This window comes from Schistocerca piceifrons, chromosome 1, assembly GCF_021461385.2.
Source record: "Schistocerca piceifrons isolate TAMUIC-IGC-003096 chromosome 1, iqSchPice1.1, whole genome shotgun sequence".
Classification (NCBI taxonomy): Eukaryota; Metazoa; Arthropoda; class Insecta; order Orthoptera; family Acrididae; genus Schistocerca; species Schistocerca piceifrons.
In genome coordinates, this window is record NC_060138.1 from 1,202,926,822 (window position 1) to 1,202,950,961 (window position 24,140).

Genomic DNA, 24,140 nt, shown 5'->3' on the forward strand with positions numbered 1-24,140 from the left:
CAATATATTGTGGTCAGAGTCCACATCTGTCCCTGGAATCTTTTATGATTCTTGAACCAAGTGTTAGCTATGATTAAGTTATGCTCTGTGCAAAATTCTACCTCTTTCATTTCTTACCCCCAATCCATATTCACCTACTGTGTTTTCCTCTCTCCCTTTTCCTACTCTCGAATTCCAGTCACCCATGACTATTAAATTTTCATCTCCCTTCACTACCTGAATAATTTCTTTTATCTCATCATACATTTCATCAATTTTTTCATCATCTGCAGAGCTAGTTGGCATATAAACTTGTGCTACTGTAGTAAACATGGGCTTTGTGTCTATCTGGGCCACAATAATGCGTTCGCTATGCTGTTTGTAGTAGCTTACCTGCACTCCTATTTTTTTATTCATTATTAAACCTACTCCTGCATTACCCCTATTTGATTTTGTATTTATAACCCTGTATTCACCTGACCAAAAGTCTTGTTCCTCCTGCCACTGAACTTCACTAATTCCCACTATATCTAACTTCATCCTATCCATTTCCCTTTTTAAATTTGCTAACCTACTTGCCCGATTAAGGGATCTGACATTCCACACTCCAATCCGTAGAACACCAGTTTTCTTTCTCCTGATAATGACGTCCTCTTGTGTAGTCTCTGCTCGGAGATCCGAATGTGGGACTATTTTACCTTTGGAATATTTTACCCAAGAGGACGCCATCATCATTTAACCATACAGTAAAGCTGCATGCCCTTGGGAAAAATTACGGCTGTAGTTTCCCCTTGCTTTCAGCCGTTCGCAGTACCAGCACAGCAATGCCGTTTTGGTTAGTTTTACAAGGCCAGATCAGACAATCATCCAGACTGTTTCCCCTGCAACTACTGAAAAAGCTGCTGCCCCTCTTCAGCAACCACACATTTGTCTGGCCTCTCAACAGATACCCCTCCATTGTGGTTGCACCTACGGTACGGCCATCTGTATCGCTGAGGCACGCAAGCATCCCCACCAACGGCAAGGTCTATGGTTCATGGGAGGCTTTTCATAGATGATGCAATTTTCTTTAATGAAGTACTATCTGAAAAAGGTTGCACAAATATTCGGTTGGATCATGATAAGGATTGTGAAGACAAGATCTGGCTAATTACAATGCCTGCAGAACTGTTTAAGCAATCTTTGTTTCTACACCTCATATATGAATGGAACAGGAAGAAGCTCTCAGCCGTAACTTCATAATGGTTAGTAGAGTATGGCTATAGATGTAGATAGATAATATTTATACTACTGACCATTAATGTTTGAAGGAGATGTCAAGGTGGTAAGGTAATGACCATGGTTCTCTCTTCTAATCATCAATACTTTTATTACACAACAACGTACAGGTCAAAGACTAGGCCGCAACTGAGATCCTGGAAGTATACAAACAAAGATCAACTTGAAGACATAATACACATATGATGTTCTGGCCTATCGATCTGTGGATCGATGCCACATAGACCCCGCCCCCTGCAGCATGGAATACGTACCCGACGGTGGGGGGGTGGGGGGGGTGGGTGGTGGGTGGCGAGAGTTTAAGTGGGTTAAAGTGAGTTCCTCCACATCTAACGGCACAGGCCATGTGGCCATGTGGGATGGGAGGAGAGTGTCGTCTGCAGGGAACCTAATGATCACCTTTCCAATGGCCTAACGTAAGCACGTAGGTTGCCAAACGTAGCACTTTGAGAGATTTTGAAACACTTCACTACACGTTGTGACACACCAACTACACACGAATCGTCACACGCAAGCAGCACTAATGTGGTATCACCACTAACGATGACAGATAAACCACAGATGTGATTAGGATGAACGTGGGTAGAGAGATCGTAAGTGGCGCCTGCTAACGGAGAGGTATGCTGAGCCGGTGGGGTGGGGAAACCGTAGCACTATGAGGGCGGTGTGCTGTGAGTAGAGAGGTGAGTGTCAGATGGTGAGGTCTGAGTGGGTGTGGCAGGAACCTATGGGCTGCACCGGTTAGAAGAGTGGTGCGGTGTGCTGTCGCCCGAAGATGGAACTGTTATATTAGAGCCCTGGGAGCTGGGGTCTCAGCTATGGGAGCCGGGAGGCAGAAAACCCTGGAATGAGTGTGGGCTCGTTCACAGGGCTGGTGTAGGTGTGAGTTTACTCGAATCATGAGCAGAGGAAGAAGGCCGAGGGTGGCCAGAGAGCATGGTCTCTTCAACAGTGGGTGAGGTAGGGGAACACTCGATGCGAGCAGGTTTAACCCTGTTGAGGGAGACAGTAGTTACTGAGCCATTAATTACGATGTCCATTGTGTTACTGGTTCATTTGACAACTCTGTACAGGTCTGTGTAAGGGGGCTGTAATGGGGTTTTTACAGTGTCATCGCGAAGGAACACAAATTCGCAAGTGTCGAGTGCCTTGGGAACATATGTGTGCGGTGGAGTTTGGCTGGAAGGGGGTTGGGGTTGAAGCTTGTTACAGTGGAAGCTCACCCATTCTACCAAGGACGGCAGTTTGGACAGTTTGGCGACTGGAATAGGAGCAAAAAGTCTGCCTGGCAGTATAAGGGACTGGCCTTAGATGAACTCGGCCACTGAGCCTTTAAGTTCTTCCTTGAAAGTGGCTCGCAAACTGAGTAAGACAATTGGCAGGGCTACCGTCCAAAGGAGGCCATGACAATGTAGGGCTGTCTTAAGCATCCTATGCCAACGTTCCATGAGGCTGTTGCTTTGGGGGTGGTATGCTGTTGAATGAATTTTCTTGATGCCGCACAGCCTACATAGTTCAGAAAACAAGGCAGACTCAAACTGATGGCCTTGGTCAGTCGTCAAGTAAACAGGGCAGCCAAAGCATGAAATCCAAGTGTCTATGAAGGATCATGCCACTGATTTGGATGTAATATTGGGTAGCGGGGCAGCTTCTACCCAACGAGAGGTTCTGTCTATAATAGATAGCACATATCTGTAACCCTCCGAGGGGGTGAGGGGGCCCACCAAGTCGATGTGAACATGCTGGAAGCGACTGGGAGGAGCAGTCAAGCTGCCTAGTGGGGGCGATGTGTGCTGCGAAACATTATTTTGTTGGCACGGAATGCAGGCATGGACTGAGGCTTGGCAGTCGTGATGCATGTCGCGCCAGACGAAGTGCTCTGAAATAAGTCTGGTAGAGGCTCTCACACCTGGATGAGCTAGGTTGTGTAATTTGTTGAACACTTGGCTCTGTAGAGGTTTGGGTATGAAGGGACGCAGCGTACCAGTTGATTCGTCACACCGCGGTAATAAAAAATGTTGCTTCCGGATGTGGGTGGGCAACAGTCACTGCGTTTGCTAGTAGGTGCTTCAGTTTGTCAAAAGCTTGTTCCATGGCAGGGGTGCAGCGGACCAGGCGGATACTGTTCTTATTTTTGCCAGCAAGGGTGTCTGTTAGGGAAGCCTGAACCTGGGCTGTTGCAGGCAAGTGCTTCCTATAATAGTTAACTGTTCTGATGAACCTGCGCAGCTCCTTAAATGAGTGAGGGCGTGGCAAATCCAAAACAGGTTTGATTTTATCCTCGGGAGGAGTGAGGCCCCTAGCTGACACGATGTAGCCTAAGAATCTTACCAAAGTCTGGTGCAACTGGAGCTTCTTATTATTCAGTTCAACACCGGCAGCAGTTAGAGTGTCTTTAACAATCTGCAAATATCCCTTGTTCTTTTGCAAAGTAGGACTGAAAATAAGAATGTCGCCCAAGTAAAAACAAAAATCCAGATGAAACAACATCTTGTTTATGAATCTCTGCCAAGTTTGTGCAGCGTTGCGAAGGCCAAAGGGCATGAACCGATACTGGAAAAAGGCCGAAAGGTGTTGTAACAACTGTCTTTCCAATATCCTCTGGTGCCATCGGAATTTGATGATAGGCCCTCCTACAGTCCACTACCGAGAAATATTTGGCGCCTGCAAGAGCATGGTTGAAATCTGCGATGTTAGGAACCCGGTACTTGTCTATGATAGTACGAGAGTTCAACTTAGCATAGTCGCCAACCATACGCCAGGCACCGTCGCTTTTTGTGACGAAGTGGATAGGTGAGGCCCAGCATCCAACAGATGGTTCGATGACGCCGGCTGTTAAGAGATCGTCTATTTGTTTGTGAGCCACTTTCATGAGTTCTGTCTTGAGACGGCGTGGTCGGCAACAGATGGTTCAAATGTCTCTGAGCACTATGGGACTCAACTTCTGAGGTCATTAGTCTCTTAGAACTTAGAACTAGTTAAACCTAACTAACCTAAGGACATCACACACATCCACGCCCGAGGCAGGATTCAAACCTGCGACCGTAGTGGTGCTGCGGTTCCAGACTGCAGCGCCTAGAACCGTACGGCCACTTCGGCCGGCGGCAAGAGGTATGTGGTCCGTCTTGCAAGCGAAGTTTGTGGGCGGTGCCGTAACCACAGAACTGCACGATGTGGTACATGAGGCTACTGCCTGTGGTATGTTGTGCGCGGCGACTGCTAGGCTGGGTTGTGGCTTGGACAATGAAAGTTTGCTTAAGTACCAACTGTTGGGTGGCTGGGAGTAACAGACAAGTCAGCTACACGAAACAAGGTTGGTACACTGTAACCTAAGGCGCCGCCGTCAAGCTTCGTGGCGGTAGCGGGCTCAAGTGAACAGCTGATGGCAGTAAATCAAAAACACTAACCTGCGCCTGGGAAGTTAGCTGCCCCAGTGAGGAAGGTGTAGTGGTTAAAAAAAAAGAAAATGAGAAGAAAAGAAAAGAAAAGGTTGAAAATGGGGGAAGAAATGGTGAATAAAAAGGGGGTTTTAAAATTGTTAATGACCGTGAAAAAGGGAAAGAATGAAATGCAAATCGGACTTTGTATTACAGAAAAGTTATCGGACTTCGTGATTCGGAAAAGCTATTGTTGGGATGGTCCTTGTGGCGTTTCTGAGCAAAAGTCAAACCAATTTCCACTACAAAAATTATTTGAAAGAGAAGAGAGAATAACAAAATGTGATTAACAGGGGGAAATCGCCTGGATAAGAGTTCATTTTTTACCATGTTAACATGTCTTCTCTCGTGTGGTGTCCAGGTCTTGTTCTCCAAAAATTTCCTGTTTCATTTCTGCGTGAAAAGTCGTAGCTGCTCTGAAATTTTGCAGTCGTCCAGGAATCACTAATTTATACAAATCAAAACCATGTTGGTATTGAATGCAATTTATTTTATGTTGCTACTTCCATCCTCTGAATTTCATACCAACTTCCACAATACGTCTGCACATCAGTGAGTTTTTTCGTCTTAATCTGACCACGTCTAGCTAATAAGTAAGTTAAGCTTCTGCTCTCAAAGACAAAATCAGGTAGAAAAACAAAAAGAGTTACAATTTTAGTACCTTCATTTTCTTATATATTTTCTCTGCCGTCGAGCGTTCGTACAACTGCGACGGTATAATTTATATCTGAGGGAACGAGTGTAGCGTGGCGAAATTCAAAGTCCTGCTACAAGGGGGATGAATGTGCGCTCAAATTAACACAGTTAGAGCTGGCAGGAGTGTGGACACTGTACAGTTTATGTGGCATACGGTCACAAATGCACTCGGGCGTGAGAACACTGTAGTGGCACCGACAAACCTTGTGTGTTGCCGAGGCGTCGTCTGCTGCAAGCTGCTGCTGTGCTGAAGATAACTCGTTGAGGCGACGGCGTAGCTCGGAGGAGGGGTTATTACACTTCCTAGCCAGGTGGACCTGTTTAGAAGTACTATTGACACTTGACGAAGCACGCGGGATGTGTTCCTGCGTAGGGTGGTAGAACACTGTATTCTTGACGAAGTCAGGCCACAGTTCGTGGTGTCGTAGAAAGTCGATACCCAAAATGGGATCGTCGATGTCAGCCACCAGGAAGGACCACTTCAGGTTGCACTTGGGCAAGAGGGACACTGCATATGAAGTAGAACCTAAGCACGACAAACTAGATGAGTTTACAGCATGCAGGACAGTTTTGTGTAGTCGAATCTTTTCGTTAGCAAGACGAGATGGAAGTAGGGAACATCTGTGCCCATGTTGATGAGAAAGTTTTTGCCAGAGTTCAAGTCGCAGATGTAGACTCGTCCATTCAAAGCATTAGTGTTGGACACAGAATGGAGCGCGGGATGGTGCCTGTTGTTTACATCACAGGAGGTGGCACCGCTGCTGCCTACCTGCGGTTGAAGTTTGGGTAGGAGCACGGCAGTTTACAATTGCGTGCTTGTTCCCCGAATTTTGCACGGAAGTCTGTTCCTGCAAGTGGTCAGACGGCGGTGGCCCAGAATTTTCTGCGGAGTCAGATGTGCTGTTGTTGTGTGGACGTGAAGGTGCCGGTAGTGCGGCAGGCTTAACAGACTTAGGTTTAGTGGGGTGTCCACGTTGGGGGCCTGGTCGTGGTTGGAAACTGGCGTAGCTACCGGACTGTTGGGCACGGCGTTCACGTAGTAGGGTGGAGTAAGCTCGGTCAGCGGCGCACAAGCATTTGCTATTTGTTCTATCTTTGTAGGTGGAGATGGCCGTTTGGACAGACAGAGGCAGCTTTTCCATCCAAATCTCAGTGAGCATGGCGTCTGGCATGTCGCATTCACTGACAAGAAGTCGAAGGCATTGCCACAGCTGGGACGGAGATCTGTCGCTGAGGCGTTCTTCATAGACGAGCTGTCGGACGTTTTCTCTTCTTGTCTTGGAGACACGTTCCAGTATTGTTTGTTAAGCTGTGGCGTACTTCTCGTTTGGAGGAGCTGTCTTAACCAGGTCATAAATTAAGTAACACGGTCGTGGAGGTGGTTCATGGGGCACGTGAAACGGGTGTTGTCATCAAGTGCACAGACACTGAAATTTGCTCGAGCAGATTGAACCAGAATTCCGGATGGGCAGGTTTGAATGCCAGAAGTTTTGGTAGATTTGACGAACTGGCGTTCGAAGAATGCGGGCAGCTGCTCACAGACGCAGGAGTAGGCAAGTCAAAGTTAACTCTGGGTCGTGAGGGCGGTAGACAGGATGCAGATGTGCTTGTTGTGTTCATAGTAGCTGGAGGGGAAGTGAAATCCCATTAGCAGGAAGCCCGGCGTGGAGCAAAGCGGGACCGGTTGTTGCGGCAGAAGGTCAAAGTGGTCACGGCAGTTGCTCGACAGTTTATTACGCAATTGGTCCTCCACATCTGCAGCGAAATTGTCCATCGCAGAGTCACTGATGAGCTCGGTGGAACCTGACATGCTCAAATTACTGCACTGATGAACACTCGGAGTAACAGGCTGGCAAATGTCATTCACGTAGTGTGCAACCAGTATGGAGTGATACACATTTGGAGCTTGCACATTCACAAAGGCGTCCTGTTGTGGCACGTTATGAAAACTATGCTCCCCACTATTTACAGTACTCGCATTAAAGTTCAGTATCAGTGTGTAGTTGTTTTTCGTACTGCTGTGTGGCGAAAACTGAAGCACTTCGGGGCTAACAGAGCTGGAGTCAGAGATCGCTGGTGTCATGTTCCAAACCACTGCACCTGACGAGGTGCCTGGGTTCTCGAGGCTATAGGACTGCGAAAATTCACATGGGCACCGACTACAGCTGGCATGCTTGAATTTATTTGCTGTTGCTGGTGAAAGCCGGACATTGGCGGCGTGTTGTAGAAGGCCATTGTGTAGCAGACAAAGGTCCACGTGGAACGTGGAAGCCGGCGTGGTAGTAACTTTGTACTCAGTTCGTCAGATTATTCGAACTTCAGGGTCACCACTGAAGGAGATATCAAGGTGGTAAGGTAATGATCACGGTTCTCTCTTCTAATCATCAATACTTTTATTACCTAACAAACATACAGGTCAAAGAGGTCCCGGAAGTATACAAACAAAGATCAACTCGAAGACATAATACACATATGATGTTCTGGCCTATCGATCCATGGGTCAATGCCACATGTTATTACATATCCTAAGGCACAGGCTGCAGCTGAGTCACAGTAGTCTATTTGTACAGCAGCCTCCAGGAGGATAATATCATTGAGTACTAAATGGAAAATATTTCATGACGTTGCTATGTATGTGTGGCAACCAGCCACATGTGATCACCTGCTCATTATGTTAAAGAAGGGAGTGTTTGAACTCTGCTATACAGAGTTGTCCGAAAAAGTCTGAAAAGCTTATGAGGATGTTGCAGGGGAGGTTATGTTGATAAATAACTGTAAAGAACAAATTTGATAAATTGTGCCATTTTAAAGTTACTTACCATTGAAGTTAACGAATAACATCATAGCACACACCAAATCAAGCACCTGAATGCACTCAAGCACAGAAATGGACAGACACCTGTGAACACATGAGTTACCATTTGTTCAAATTCTCACTATTGGGTAAAATACACTTATTTTTGGAAGTGATAAATTCAAACTTTGTGAGTAAAAGCTACAGTTGTTTGGTTTGAGGAAACCAAACCAACAACATTTTTGGCAACACTGTCTCTGACTGGCTGCTTAAATTTTCACGCACAGTGACCAGATTGGGTAACTTCAATGCTAAGTAACTTGAAAACAGTGCAATGTATTGAATTTTTCCAAACAATTACTTCTCAACACAGTCTCTGTTGCAACACTCTTACAAGCTTATTAGACTATTTCTCATCACTCTGTACATACATTTTGAACTAAATATCAGTGAGTGAGTCTTCTCTTCTTTAATGAGGCATTTATTAAGCTATAAAGGGACAGCAGATGTGTTTTTGTGTTTTGATTTGGTAGAAGTTTGGACACATTGTGCGTGTGTGTGTGTGTGTGTGTGTGTGTGTGTGTGTGTGTGTGTAAGCATGAATTCTTTCATGCTTCCATATGTCCTTCTCCCTGTGCAAGGACTTCCAGGAACAAGATTACTAGCTAATTCAGTCTTCTGGCTCGAATGCTGTAGAGCTTTTTTTTGGTTCATTTTTAACAGATATGATGCCATCCTACCTCCCAAAGCTATTCCTGCACTTAAGAGTAGTTTTGCAAAAACAACTTCATTCACTTTCATATGGTCAGAAGTGTTACACAAAGGATAATGTAGATTTTATTACACTACCTGACTTAACTAGGGCAAATGTCGAAAAGGATTATGAAATTGCAGCTATAAAAATTACTCAGTTCAACCTGGTTATTGCTACAGTTTACTGATCACCGTCCGGGAATTTTGAACTTCTCTTAAACAAAATGGAGTCATTGCTAAATAAAGTAAATAAAATGGATTGTGAATTGATAATCTGTGGTGACTTCAATATTGACTTCCTCACGAATAGTGGACATAGGGAGACCATTTTGAACCTTGCAACGTCCTACAATTTAAAGGCTGAAGTAAAAGCAGCTACCCGAGTATCAGAAACTTGTCAAACAGCTCTTGATCAGTTTCTAGTAAAGAAGAGTTTACACAACACCTCACTAAAAATTTTCAATGCAGGTTTTAGTGATCATCTTGCTCAAATATTAAGCATAAAAGTACAAGGCAGTATTATTAACAACATGTCTTTTAGAACAGCATATCGAAGCTATAATCAGCATAATGTGAACTACTTCAACAACTTATTACAGAAAGAAAAATGGCTAGGAGTGTACAAAATGAACGATATAAATGAAAAATTCGACACTTTCATTGATACATTAACCCATTTCTTTGAACTTGCATTCCCACTGAAAACATTAACCATACGGGGAAACTCTAGAACAAACAGCTGGATCACAAAGGGAATAAGGGTTTCATGCCAGAAGAAAAGACTACTTCATGAAATATGTAACTCGAAAAATTCCTCACCTGTAGTATGCGCATACTATAAAAAATACTCCAAAATATTAAGAAAAGTAATAAAAGCAGCAAAAATAATGCATAATGATGAAATCATTTATAATTCAGCTAATAAATCAAAGGCTATGTGGAGTGTTATAAAAAAAGAATGTGGAGAATACAGACAACCTTGGAAAAATATAACACTATCACATAAAAATAAAAAAGTAACAAACCCCTTAGAAGTAGCTAACACATTTAACAACTTTTTCACAGGTGTTGCTGAAAATATGTTACAATCAAACTTTAAGAGCATCCAGGCAAATGAATATAAAATAAGTACATGTAGAGGATCAATGTACATCAGTTCTGTTTCACAAGATGAAGTAGCTAAAGCAATAAAAGGACTAAAAAATTCCAAATTGGCAGGTATTGATGGTATACCTGCAACAATGTTAAAGAAGAGCGCATCAAACCTAATTGAAGTACTCACACATTTATGCGACTGCTCACTTCAGGCACGCACTTTCGCTGATGTGTTAAAAACATCAAAAGTTATTCCTGTATATAAAAAAGGGGATAAAGACAATGTAAATAACTACAGACCCATCACAATTTCCTCCTGCATCTGTAAAGTACTGGAAAAAGTTATGTATGAGAAACTTATGAAATTTATAAATAAAAACAGCATCCTATGTAATGAACAACATGGATTCAGAAATAAGAGGTCAACGACAACTGCTGTCTATGAGTGCATCAATTCCATCCTAAACCTGATGGACAAAAAACAGGAAACAATAGGAGTCTTCATTGACTTGTCAAAAGCTTTTGACATGGTGGACCATAAAATTCTGCTATCAAAGCTAGAAAGATATGGTATTCGAGGTCTGTCCAACAAGTGGATCAGTTCCTTCCTGACAAATCGTATGCAGGCAGTGTGCGTCAAGCACACAAATATTGAACTAAAAAGTGTATCTAATCACTTATCTGACTATAAACAAATAAAATGTGGTGTACCCCAAGGATCCGTATTGGGACCCCTTCTGTTTCTTCTGTACATAAATGATCTAAGCTTAAATATTGATGCACACAAATCAATCATATTTGCAGATGACACCACGATTCTACTAAAAGGAGACGACGATGAACAGTTACAGCAGACAGTAAACATGGTCACGAAACAACTTAGCAGCTGGGCACAGAGTAATCAGCTTGTAATAAACAGTAAGAAAACCGTTGCTCTAAAATTCCACAATGTTCCTAACAAGGACATGTTTATCCCATCAGTCTCCATCAATGACGAACCAGTTGCTAACAGTACTTGTTATGTCCTAGCCAGTAATGCCACCCGAGCCCGCTGCCAAAAAGTTGGCAGCATCAAAGTTCGGACGCCGTCCGCATAAGCAGCGCCAGCGATACAGGAAATCGCCGCAAGTCTGCGCGCGCCACCGCTGGCTTCTGGCTTCTTAAGCGCTGGAGTCGCGAGCGCTAGGACAGTTCTGAATTCGCCGCACAGTTGTATACTCGCCACCGAATCGTGTACTTGCTAGTCAGTTGTGTGTTCATCGCAGCAGAGTTGTTGTTTGTCGTCAGCCGACGCTGACCTAGCCGCTCCGACTCGAACTAGACAGATTTCTGTAGACACCGAGTTCACTACTGTGTTTCTGTATCTTCATGAATAAAGATAAGTACCGACTTATTTAATCAGAGTGTTTGGGGTTTCATCTTTCTGTTTACTGTTCCAGCGGACCGGTCGGCCGCTATTAAAAGTGTGGCGGTGGCTTCGTAAGCCATTTCCACAGCCAAGTGTTTGTCGCTACGAACACCGCCACAAAAGTACTGAAACCAAATTCTTAGGACTTTGGCTGCAGAGTAACATCAGATGGAATAAGCATATTGAATGTCTCAATGCAGAACTGAGCAAAACATGTTATCTTCTTTGTTTCATTAAAATCATGCTGTAGTGAGAAAACAGTATTGAATGCATATCATGCGTACTTTCATTCTCGTCTTAGATATGGGGGTCACCTTCTGGGGAAACTCTAAAATAGCTAATAGCACTTTTAAACTACAAAAAAGGGCCATTAGAATCTTGTTTGGGTGCAAGCCTAGAGACTCTTGTAAACCCCTGTTTAAGAAATCTGGTATTCCCCCATTACCGTGTGTATACATTATGGAAACCCTTTTGTTCTTTAAATTAAATGTAATAGGCAAGGACCAGAGGCTACAAAAAAACTGTGATATACATGAGCACTTTACCAGACAAAACAGGAACTTACATATGACTCAAATCAGCACAGCACTGTGCCAAAAAGGTACTTTTCACATGGGAGTTAAGCTTTATAACAAACTTCCTGAAAACATAAAAGCTATCACTGAGGTCAATACATTTGGAAAATCTCTAAAGTCATATTTACAGCATTACTGCTTTTATTCCATTGAAGAATATTTAAATTTATGAAATGTGTTATATAAATACTTGTGTGTAAAGTGTATTATTGTAAGCTTAAATATGTATGCCTTGAAATTACTTTCAGCCTGTATATTTATAACTTGACTTGTCCAATGTCTTATGCATAAGCTGCTATGTAGACAACAGGACCAATAAAATACAATCTACAATCTACTGTGTACACTATATGCTACTTGTGATAGTCATATGACCATATTCTGTTTTGATGTTATTTTGTGTTCTAACATTGGGACACATCCATAAACCTCTGGCTCCATGTTTAAACATGAATTGTTTTATCTAGAATTGCATTTTACAGTTTTACTTGTGGTATGTCATGTATTCTCCATTGTAAACTATTTCCATCAAAATTGATATATAACAATTTCAGATGTCATATTTTCTGTATATTTCAGGTACTGTGAGTTGATTACTAAAAATAACAAGACTGTTTTACAATTAATGAATTTCTTACAAAAACTCATTAATATACTAACTCCAATGTAATAAATTAAATTTTCAAAGAGGTACAGATTTTTTATCTGACAAGTGACAAGTTCTTTTTGAATTAATGTTTAGTTGAGGAATTTTTGTCATTATTTAAGATTTATACCTGCTTAAATATTCTTTTTTTTAAATAATGGTAACTGAAATGTCTCCTGGATCATTCTTTCTTAAATTAAATGCCACTGAATAGCAACATTGAGAACGGATAACACATGGGAAATGTTACAATTGTATTGTGTGTTTTTTTCTCGCCATATAAGACCCTTCTCAAACTGTCAAATGTTTCCAGTGTTTCCAGTATGTTTTGAGCACATAGGGCATCACATAATAAAATATAAGTATACATTGGACAAAGCTTACTTCCACTTCCAAAATTGTACACCTTACTCAATTTTAATTTTTCATTTTCAGGACGTGCAAACATTAATAAAAGCAGGCGCTGAAACATCATGCTTTGGGAAGCACTTTCTCACAAAGTGTCTACATATTGCTGTATGGGAACAAAATGTTGAGGTAAACAAACAAAAATTTCTGCTCCCCACCATGTTACTATGAACATTTAGAAATTCTGATGGAATTCTGCCGTTTGAGAGAACTTTCTCTCACATCTCTATGAAACCCTTGCATCAGTACATATACATAACAGTTTCAAAGGATATGAAATGGAAAGATCATTTGCCCTCAGTCATTGGTGAAGCAACCAATCCACCCAGATAACCAAGCACATTACAGCACTCATTTCTGTGAATTGCGGAAGTGTGCCAGTCCTGGATCAAATCCACTTGGTGGAGTAACAACAAGAGTCAGTTTGCTGGCCTGCCTGGATTTGGTTTTTATGCAGTTTCTCACATCAAACTGGGTGAATACTGGGCCAGAACACATGTGCCCCATAGTTATGCAATTTACTAATGTTTAGAAAATGCTCCCACTTGCACATGAGATAGCATTAGACACAGACACAGACAAATGGGGTAAATAAACTCTGTCCAGGGACGAAATGGCGATGTCAGGAAATGCATCCAGCCACCCATTACCATGAACAGTGTCATTTTTGGAATAACATGCCAATGCCCCTGGAGACATAGTGTAAGAAGAAGATAGTTAAAGAAAGTGGCAAATGTGGATTTGTTATTAGGAGACTGAAAAATTGCAGATAGTGTACAAAGTATATTACAAAACATTCATGCATATCATCCTAGACCAGTGCTCAAGTCTGTATAACCCATAAAAAATGTGACTAACAGAGGACACTGCATCTCTACAAAGATGGGCAATACCAGTTATCACACATTTATAAAATCTTCTCCAAGTTGTTTTCCACAGCTTTGACAAAATTCACTTTGTACATACAACCAAAAGCTCCCATAAATTTTATGTTTATGCAACTATTCTCATCTATTTTGCCATCATCAGGAAGACTTTTATGTTTATGCTAGCATAAACTGGTATTACTCTCTATTCCAAGCATCCCTTTTTGATATGAGAGTTGGAACTTAAATAGTGGCAACTATTGATTCACAACCAATACAAAAGAGTTACATGTTTTCACCTCTTACTGTCATTCAAAGTAGTCACTAGCATTGTGTGGAACTCATTGCCAGTGATGTGGAATGCGTAGTATACCGTTAGCAGGGCCTATTCTGTTGACGGTGTGAATGGAGCAGTCTAAAGTTATGGTGATTCTTGTGTATGACTGTGATGGGGTTATCCTAATGCATTACATTCCTCCACAGCAGACCATCAATGCACAGTATTACTGTTCTTTTTGGAGAATCACTTGTGACCAGCTTTGTGAAAGAACCAGCGACACTTTCTGTGCAACACACCCATCACTTTGCACCACAATGCGTGGGTGCATACAGTGCAAGCTGTGGCTGCTCTGTTCAGTTGATGGGACTGGGAAGTACTGTACCACCCATCACACTCCCCAGTCTTAAGTCCTTGTGACTCTGATTTGATTTTGAAGATAAAGGAGCCACTTCGTGGCATTCGCTTCAGAACTGTTCCAGAGATTCAACGGGCAGTAGACCACTCCATTCGCACCCTCAACAGAAGAGGCTCTGCTAATGGTATATTACACCTTCCACATCGCTGGCAATGGTTCTACGCAACACTGGTGACTACGTTGAAGGACAGTAACAAGTGCAAACATATAACTCTTTTGTATCAGTTGTGAATAAATAGTTGCCACTATTTAAGTTCCAACCCTCATATGTACACTTTCAGTGAATTTTACTAATTTTAATTTCAGCTTTTGGTCTGCCACTTCAACACATCTGGCCTGGTCAGGCAAATTTTATAAGTCTGTGCTCCAGAGCTTTGATAAAAGATATTTTTATACAAAGCCTAGTCATACATTAAGCTCTGATTGGCTATTAAAAACGGAAAAAAAAGATTTAAACTTCATGGCATGTGGAGGTTGGAAAATGAGACTTTGTAGGTCATGTTGCATCAGTCAGCTGTCAGTTCAGTTTGTCATTGTGTAAGCAACAAGCAGTGGATGGTCTTAATGCATCTCCAACCAATTGTGAGATAATTTCTGTCATTCAAGCAGAAAGAGTAAATGCTTTCAAGATTCATCATCCATTGTATCGTGTATGGGGATAGGGTTATGATAGATGGTGTTCTGAGGGAACTGTCCAAAAAAAATTCAAGGCTGGTTGCACAGATGTCATGATGACAGTGGTTGAAGAGAACATTGTGACCACTCATCTTCCATGCACAATTTCTGAACTTTCTGGAGATGTGCCTCATATTTCAAGGACAAATTTCTTGAACATGGTCAAAGAAAAGTTAAGTTACTGCAAGTTTTGTACATGGTGTGTCCAATGATGTTCATGAAACTGAAAGTATGGATTTGGGCTCGGCAATTTCCCAAAAGTCAACTTTCATTTCTTCTCTAAGACAAAGACCTAGTTGGTTACTGAGCACTTCACAGCCAATGATGAGCTCAAGCATGCTGTCAGCAACTAGCTGAAGCACCATTCTTTGATGAAAAGATAAAGAAGCTGGCATCACAGTGTGACAAATTTTTGAATTTGGGGAAAAGTAATGTCAACATGTAAGTACAGATTGTACATAAAAAAAATTCTGTTTTGTTTTTAATAGTCAAACTCTATTTAGCTGTAATAGTTTCAATTAGTAAAGCTGTGAGTCACAATTTAAAGAATATTTTGGGGTCTTTGCTTGACCATGCTGGTTGTACTGTACTTCTGTACAAATGTCTAAAATTAAAATTAACTAAATGCATTGAGAGCATACATTGTAATAGAGATACCTTGCACTGAAAGTAAGACCACTTTGGTCCAATGCCTACATAACATCTGTTTCATGATGACAAAATAACTGAAACTTTGTGAGTCAATAAAAGTTTTATTGCAGGTCACAAGTTTGATCGATTCAGGAGAGCACAGCATGGAAATGCTGGAAAACCTGAAGTGGAAGATGCTTGAAGATACATAACTAGTGTAGGTTCTACAAATCCTTGTCTAAGAGAGAGAGAGCAGGGCTCATTTTTTTATTATTTTTAAAATTCTTAATAGCTTGTAGTCTTTGCAGCATAGTTTAGTGCCACCTGTGGCAGCACAGTCATGTAGTTTTGAGTGTAGTAACATGAGCACCCACAGTCACATTTGCTTTTGTACCAGTGTGTAGTGAATTAGTGTCAGTGAGAGACTCGGTGTCTTCTAGTAGCTTTTGCTTGTGTTTTAACAAATTTGCTTGTGGAAATTCTTGTCTAAAGAGCAATAAGCCTCTTTTTTCTCTATTTTTTACCTATTAATTCATTCAAGTTTTACTTGTAGGATGGATAGTGTATGTGTGTATGCATGGTGTATGCAGATACTGGAGAAGCTGTCTAAAATTCACAAACAGCCAAAGTCGCTTTTAGCCATGATCAGACATCTGCAGACTGCTGCCCCAAGGCATAGTGTCAATGTAGAAACTGTTGCATCACATGTAACACCTCAGGTATAGCTTTTCTCATGCATGGTCTCTGCTGCACAGGCAGCTTTCAGCATGCCCAGTGTAGGGTAAATGGCAGGTTGTAATGTGTACATGTCACTTGAGTTGGAGAGTGAATGTAAAGACTGCCTGTCTGGCCTCACTCACTCTTCCTGTGAGTTGGTGAGTGGGTGTTCCTTCAGCAGTATCTGTGAAGAGCAGGAATGTGGGGTAGGAGGGTTTTATTAGTTATTTGGAGCTGAAATGTTAGGTTTGTTGTGGAGCTCCTTAGGGAAATAACATCTAGAGTTCAAAAGTAGTCCAGTGTGCACTCGGTATATCTGCTATGGGGCTCACCCAAGATGTAAAGGAAGCCCTGCCTGCAGCTGTTGAGTGTGAAGGGTGTAGTCATCTTCAAGTTGTGGTTCATGTTAGCACAAATGACACCTGTCATTTGGGCTTTTGAGGCCATCGTACATTTGTGTCTATGTACATACTCAGCAAGTCACAATATGGTGCATGGCAGAGTTTATGTTGTACCACTACTAGTTTTTTCCTTTCCTGTTCCAGTTGCAAACAGAGCAAATAGAAGTAGATCCTCAGTACATATAGGTAGCTGAGGAAGATAGGACCTGCCACCCTCATCTGTCGGATGCAAGTAGAGCTTACAATTTACAGGAGCATAATCTGAATTGATTGAGGTCTTTCTGTAGACAGCCAAGTGGAAGGTCTCAACCAGAGGTCCATGATTTCTGTCACAATCTTGGCTGCAGGTTTGTGGATCTGTGTTATGGGGTGGAGAATTGTGAGATTCCCCTTAATACTACAACAAGACCACTAGGTGGGCTGTATTTCGATGATATTGCCTTGTCTCTCTCTACTCCAAGAAGTTAATGATATATTTGTTTCATTTACTGGTAATTTGAGGAAGTGGACAATGATGTGTTTGTTTAAGAACAATGTATGGTTTACTTCTGATACCATTACTCATTTCAGACACTTTTAAATACACTCAGTTTTCGAAATCTTCTACATGCCGACGTGTGAAATTGGTCATTTTACACTGAAATCTTAATGCGAACAGAACATGGTGTGAATGATTATACCAAAAGCAAATTTGCAAATAAGTCCAAGCAATGCATTTACATAGACATACATTTAGCCAGTTACTTATAGTGAGCTTTTTTTCTGGTGGTCAAGAACAGTGCGTTAATCTTAATAATAATAAAAATTGTGCTATTTCCTCAATCCTAAACTTTATGAAGAATGTGCTGTCACTGGATCAAGATTCTAATGATATTACACAAACACTCAGTTTGATTTTTCTTATCATGCAGTTAACAAGGAGGATGCTTGCTGAAGGCGCAGATATAAATGGCAGATACAGCAGTTTAGATCCAGATCCACAGTCAACAGAGAAAGGCCATACTGTAAATTGCTTAGTAAGTCTAAATACTGTGTGATGTATAAAAATTCAAGTAGAATCACTTCCTTCCCCACAGTGAAATGTATCAATTTTATGCCGCATTTTTCTTTTTTGCAGGGGTGCTTTGATTCCGGGCTTGAAGTATATACTGATCTCTCGGGATATTCTCCTTTGTTTGAGGCTCTTCGCTCTGAAAAAGTAAGCAAGTTCTTTGTTGAAATTTTAAGAGTACCGACTTTAAAGTTCCTCTGTTGATGAGTAAAAAGATGCTTAGAATAATTTAAAATAATTAAGGTGATACTCAGGAAGTCTAAGATGATGATTCTGAACATTTATTTTGTAGCTTTGGACTGACTTATGAGTGTTTTTTCTCAGCCTCATTTAGTTTTCCTTACTTTCTTTTCCTGTAGTGGCTGTAGCATTACTACATGCTTGTTGTAGTCTTTTCCTCAGCAGCATCACTCACCTCAAGGCTGAAAGTATAAATGTGTGTGGGACACAGCAAAAATGTACATGACACCATCATCTAGACTGCATTAACACACACATTTTTCCTTACAAAGTTTGATTATAACAGTGACCACTTTGCCAACTTCAGAAATATATTAATGCACAGAATAAGATCCTACAAATACTTACCAACAGTCCAGTGGCAATGTTGAATGTTCAATTGAGATACAATAACCGTTCAAATTTACACAAAAGTCACTGTTCACAAAGAATACTATAATAGTCTACAATGCAGTCCATAATAAGGATCACCATGTCCAACTACTACTCATTTTGATTATGATGACATTCCACACTCACTATCAATCACAACACAGTTCATTTAAAATGTTCTGTAATTTGAAGTACTGAAATCACTCAAAAGTCCTTAAACATTAATGAGTCTCTTCTTTTATAAGTGCATGTACTTTGGTGTACAAAATTTGCATGATGTGACATGAGCCAACAATGAGAGTGCACCCAACATAGATCTTACTCATGTGCGTTCAAACCATGAACAGCTAATTTTGTGTGATCTCTGATTATGTAAAGATGGGAGTGAAAAATAAACTGTTTTTTTTTTGTAAACTAAATTATTCTTTGAAAATCAGCTAGGCTAGATTTTACTGTTTTGGATGAATTACCAGAGCTAATCTGGTTTTGGCTTTACACAAACTGTTGCTAGGCAGAAAGTTAGAAAAAATCATGGACACAATTATTCTTATGTGGTGTGCAGCCCCTTGATTACATGCCTAAGCACCATATTGCAAATTAAGATAAATGACATGAAATTATGAATTAGTGAGTTAATTAATCAGTGCTTTATGTCACATTGTATAGAAAATTTAAGGTAACAAAAGTAAATAATCAAAAGTCAGATTCTAATAACAATTAGGACAAAATCTGCAACAAAAATTGTTAACAACATGGAACTGAAACATTAATTATTTGGGAAGATAATTAGTTTTACATAGTTTAAAATATTACTGGAAAGTCAGAATGCTTAGCTCTTGAATCTTGTAGGTCACCTTTCTGTAGTATATTAATTAGTGTAGTAGGTTTTACATGTTGTGAACTGTAGTACTGACATCAATAAGTTGGTGTCCAACATAATTACTTACTGCCTCATCTTAATTTTTCAACTTCTCCACATTTTTGTTTAAAGTATTATTCCTCAGAAAAATTACAGTTACTTTATTGCCAATTATGGCCCTTTTGCTGAAGTATTTCTACTTCCTCACTTTCCTCATCCATTTTTTGTGTTCCCAATTCCTCATTCCTATTTTCTTATAATTGGTTCACTTGTAATCCTCTTATCTGTTTGTAAAATCTGGTTCCCTGTTTGACAGAGTTCTTTTGAAAGTATGACATCCAAAAGTCTTCTTAACTACACTCATGCTCATAAATTAAGGATAATGCTGATACATCATAAAAAAACACTCTGGTGGGCCATTTGCGGGTTTAAATCACCTTAGGGCATGACCATGCGATGTATTTGACCTGCGGTCGTGGCACAGTGATGCTGGCAGCAGTACACATACACAGAGGTGTGTTGGTGCAGGGAGTAAGTGTGCAGACATTTTCAGATGTGCTAATGGTGACTGTGTGTTGAAAATGGCTCAAAGAACACATATTGATGATGTTATGAGGGATAGAATACCGGGGCAACTGAAGGCTGGTCAAACACAGCAGGTCGTAGCACCGGCCCTCCGTGTGCCACAAAGTATGATCTCAAGATTATGGCAATGATTCCAGCAGGCAGGAAACATGCCCATGCACTACAGTACGGGGCATCCACAGTGTACAACACCACAAGAAGACCGATATCTCACCATTAGTGCCTGTAGACGGTCACGGAGTACTGCAGGTAGCCTTGCTTGGGACCTTACCGCAGCCACTGGAACAGTTGTCTCCAGACACACAGTCTACAGCTGACTGAACAGACATGGTTTATTTGCCCGGAGACCTGCAAGGTGTATTCCACTGACCCTTGGTCACAGGAGAGCCCGTAAAGCCTGGTGTCAAGAACACAGTACATGGTCATTGGACCAGTGGTCCCAGGTTATGTTCACAGATGAGACCAGATATAGTCTGAACAGTGATTCTTGCCAGGTTTTCATCTGGTGTGCACCAGGAACAAGATACCAACCTCTTAATGTCCTTGAAAGGGACCTGTATGGAGGTCATGGCTCAATGGTGTGAGGTGGGATAATGATTGGTGCATGTACTCCCCTGCATGTCTTTGACAGAGGTACTGTAACAGGTCAGGTGTATCTGGACGTCATTTTGCACCAGTATGTCTGCATTTTCAGGGGTGAAGTGGGTCCCACCTTCCTCCTGATGGATGATAACACACAGCCCCACCGAGCTGTCATCATGGAGGAGTACCTGGAAACAGAAGATATCAGGCAAATGGAGTGGCCTGCCGATCTCCAGACCTAAACCCCATCAAGCACATCTGGGATGCTCTCAGTCGATGTATTGCTGCACTTCTTCAACCCCTATGACACTTCAGGAGCACCAACAGGCACTGGTGCAAGAACGGGAGGCTATACCCCAGCAGCTTCTCGATCACCTGATCCAGAGTATGCGAACCCGTTGTGCGGCCTGTGTACATGTGCATGGTGATCATACCCCTTACTGATGTTGGGGAAAATGTGCAGGAAACTGTGGCGTTTTGTAGCACATGTGTTTTAGGATGGTTTTCTCAACTTGTCACCAATACATGGATTTAGGACTTAAAGATCTGTGTCATGTGTGTCCCCTGTGTGCCTATGCTATTAGCTCCAGTTTTGTGTAGTGCCACATTGTGTGGCACCACATTCTGCAATTATCATTAATTTATGAGAATATGTCTATGAACATTTGTTGTAGTACAACACAAAACCCTTGTAGAACACTGCCTGCTGTTTGATCTAGTCCTTCTTGGTCTAGCACCACAAGATCAAGTCCTCATTGATCTAGATCTACTGTTTCTCCAGCTGGTTGAGCTGGTTCTACCTCACACACATTGTCTGGTTCCTGGTTTATTTCTGCTTTCATCAGAAGGTAAGTCATATCAAAATATTTGAGTAACATCTGACAGCATCCATCATGGCTATGGTCTACACTAAATCTTTCTAAAATACTCTGCGACAGACAATAGAATTCACTATATGCAGCATAAATGTATCCTTGTCATTGCACTAGTTGGAAGAGTAGTTGGAAGCTTGCCATCAGCCCTAATGTGAAGTCAGCACAACATGCTCTAGCTTTGCAAGAAATCTGAGAAACTCCCAAAACTAATCCAAACTCTCAATGATTCGCTTGGCGTTGAAACTGCACAGTTGCCTTTGCCATGTTTGAAATTTTCTCTGAGCAGTTTGAAAGAAAAAAAGAAAAGGATCTGTCTTGTCATAAATAAATTTAGTTTATTTTTTATTATTATTCAGTCAGAAGATTCACTTCAGGTCAAAGTGATAAAACATTTCAACACAATTGACACTACTGTGCAGCACAATGTTTAAAATGTGCATGACAAAATTACATCTATCATCTACAACATCCAGACAATTTCTGCTCTCTGGCATCTGAGTGTCAAAACATGGCAGACTTAGTCCAGAGTCAATATGTTATTTATATTTTAGCATCCGTAAGCAGATGACGAAGGGAAGACATTATTTATGATAAAACCTAAACAAATATTAATTATTTCATATTAATATTTCTACCTACATGTAATAATCATTAATTACAGAAATACAATTTATAGCCCCTGTGTTTTACTGTACAATGGACCTGAATTCAGTAGCTGTTTTCGAAACTTTTGTGCCAACTTGAGTGGCCGCGCGGTTTGAGGCGTCATGTCACGGATTGTGCGGCCCCTTCCATTGAATGTTCGAGTCATCCCTCGGTGTGTGTGTGTGTGTGTGTGTGTGTGTGTGTGTGTGTGTTTTGTTCTTAGCATAAGTAAGTTTTGTTCTTAGCATAAGTAAGTTAGTTTAAGTAGTGTGTAAGTCTAGGGACCGATGACCTCACCAGTTTGGTCCCGTAGGAATTCACACACATTTGAACATTTGAAACTTTTAAAGATAAGTTTTAGGTTTTATTCTTTTGTTGTCATCTTAAAGTGATTTTATAAGTTATGCACATTACTTTAATGTTGTAAAAAACTAATCGAATTCTGGTGTTAATTGCTGTGAAAATCGATAGTGATTTGTAATTTTGATTTACAAAGCAAATTAATATCTTACATTTCAGTACTAACCAAGTACAGCAAGTTTGGAAAAGTTTAAAGTAAATTGTGGGTACTCCATCTTCCAAACTTTCTGATGAATTTTAAGTTCTTAAAAATGTAATTACTTTCAATGAATACCCAAATTTTGAAGAAACTTATTTTGCTAAATTAAGCACCGTTCTGTATTCTGTAACATTCTTGCTGACTTTTCAATACGTAACAAAGGTGTGGTCATTAGGACAACAGATCAAGTAATATTCATATTTAAACTGTTTTTCAGCCTATTGGTTGTAGATATTTGCATGTTGCAAACATGGCTGTTATTATGATTTCTTGAAGAACCTTTCATTTATTTGCTAATTATAAGACTTGAAGCTGAACACTGCAATGTTGTACAACATGGACATCAAAGATCTCAATGTTTATTATTTAATTAAGAAGCTTTTATGTGTCAATAACTGACTGTATGAACTTTTTATTAGTGTAGAACTGGATCCTAAGCAACAGGTGTTGCGCCACTCAGTATGTGGCCTGTATCAGAACATAAGTACCCAGTACACAGCATAAAGCGTTACAGAGATCACTTTCCAAAAGCTTCCATTCTTTTCTTGTCTCTGCTACCTATCTTCATCATATAAGGCCATACTCCAGACAAATACTTCCAGAAAACACTTTTTCTTACTAACTCTATTCTTGTCTGTCTGCAGTTTTATCACATTTACCTGTCCAACTGTCAATTTATCTGCTTCATTCAGAGTCTCATTTCCTAATCTATTTCCCTCAACATCACCAGATTTAATTCTACAGTACCCTGTTTATCACATTTTACTTTTGGTTAATGTTCATCTTATAGAATTTCCTCAAGACATTATCCTGTTCAACTGCAAAACCATAAGAGTTCTTTTTTTTTCATCTTACTGATGTGTTCCAAATTTCTCCTTGCTTTGCTTTACAGCTTGCTCATTGTAGAGACTGAATAAAATTACTGAATAACAGCCAGCAGCCCAGTCTCACTCACTTCTCAACTACTGCCTCCCTTCAATGTCCTTTGACTCTTATAACCGCAGTCAAGTTTCTGTAAAAGTTGTTATTAAACTTTTGCTCTCTCAGTTTTATTCATGATAATATGAGGGTGACTCAAGTTAAAACCTTAAACATGCTATAATATTTTTAATTTTAGCAACTAACAAAAAACTTGCATGTCATTTTTCGATGTAGTCTCCCTCACATTTACTGTACATATTACACCACTTCATAAGTGCATAGATACCATGATGAAAGTATTCTTTTGGTTATGTGTGTACCTAGTCATCCACTGTGGTTTTCACCTCTTTGTCACTTCAGAAATGCCTGCCTCTCATTGCTTCTTTCAGTGCATCGAA

The 24,140-nt window shown here is 40.8% G+C and overlaps 1 protein-coding gene across 1 annotated transcript in view; it reads left to right on the top strand.

The window, feature by feature from the left end:
* Positions 1-24,140, top strand: part of LOC124802543 (serine/threonine-protein phosphatase 6 regulatory ankyrin repeat subunit A-like) — a 407,755-nt gene that overhangs the window by 189,682 nt on the left and 193,933 nt on the right. The window contains exons 7-9 of the mRNA XM_047263406.1: positions 13,097-13,198; positions 17,965-18,069; positions 18,171-18,251. Of these exons, the coding sequence (XP_047119362.1) occupies positions 13,097-13,198; positions 17,965-18,069; positions 18,171-18,251 (288 nt within the window). The remainder of the gene's footprint in view (positions 1-13,096; positions 13,199-17,964; positions 18,070-18,170; positions 18,252-24,140) is intronic.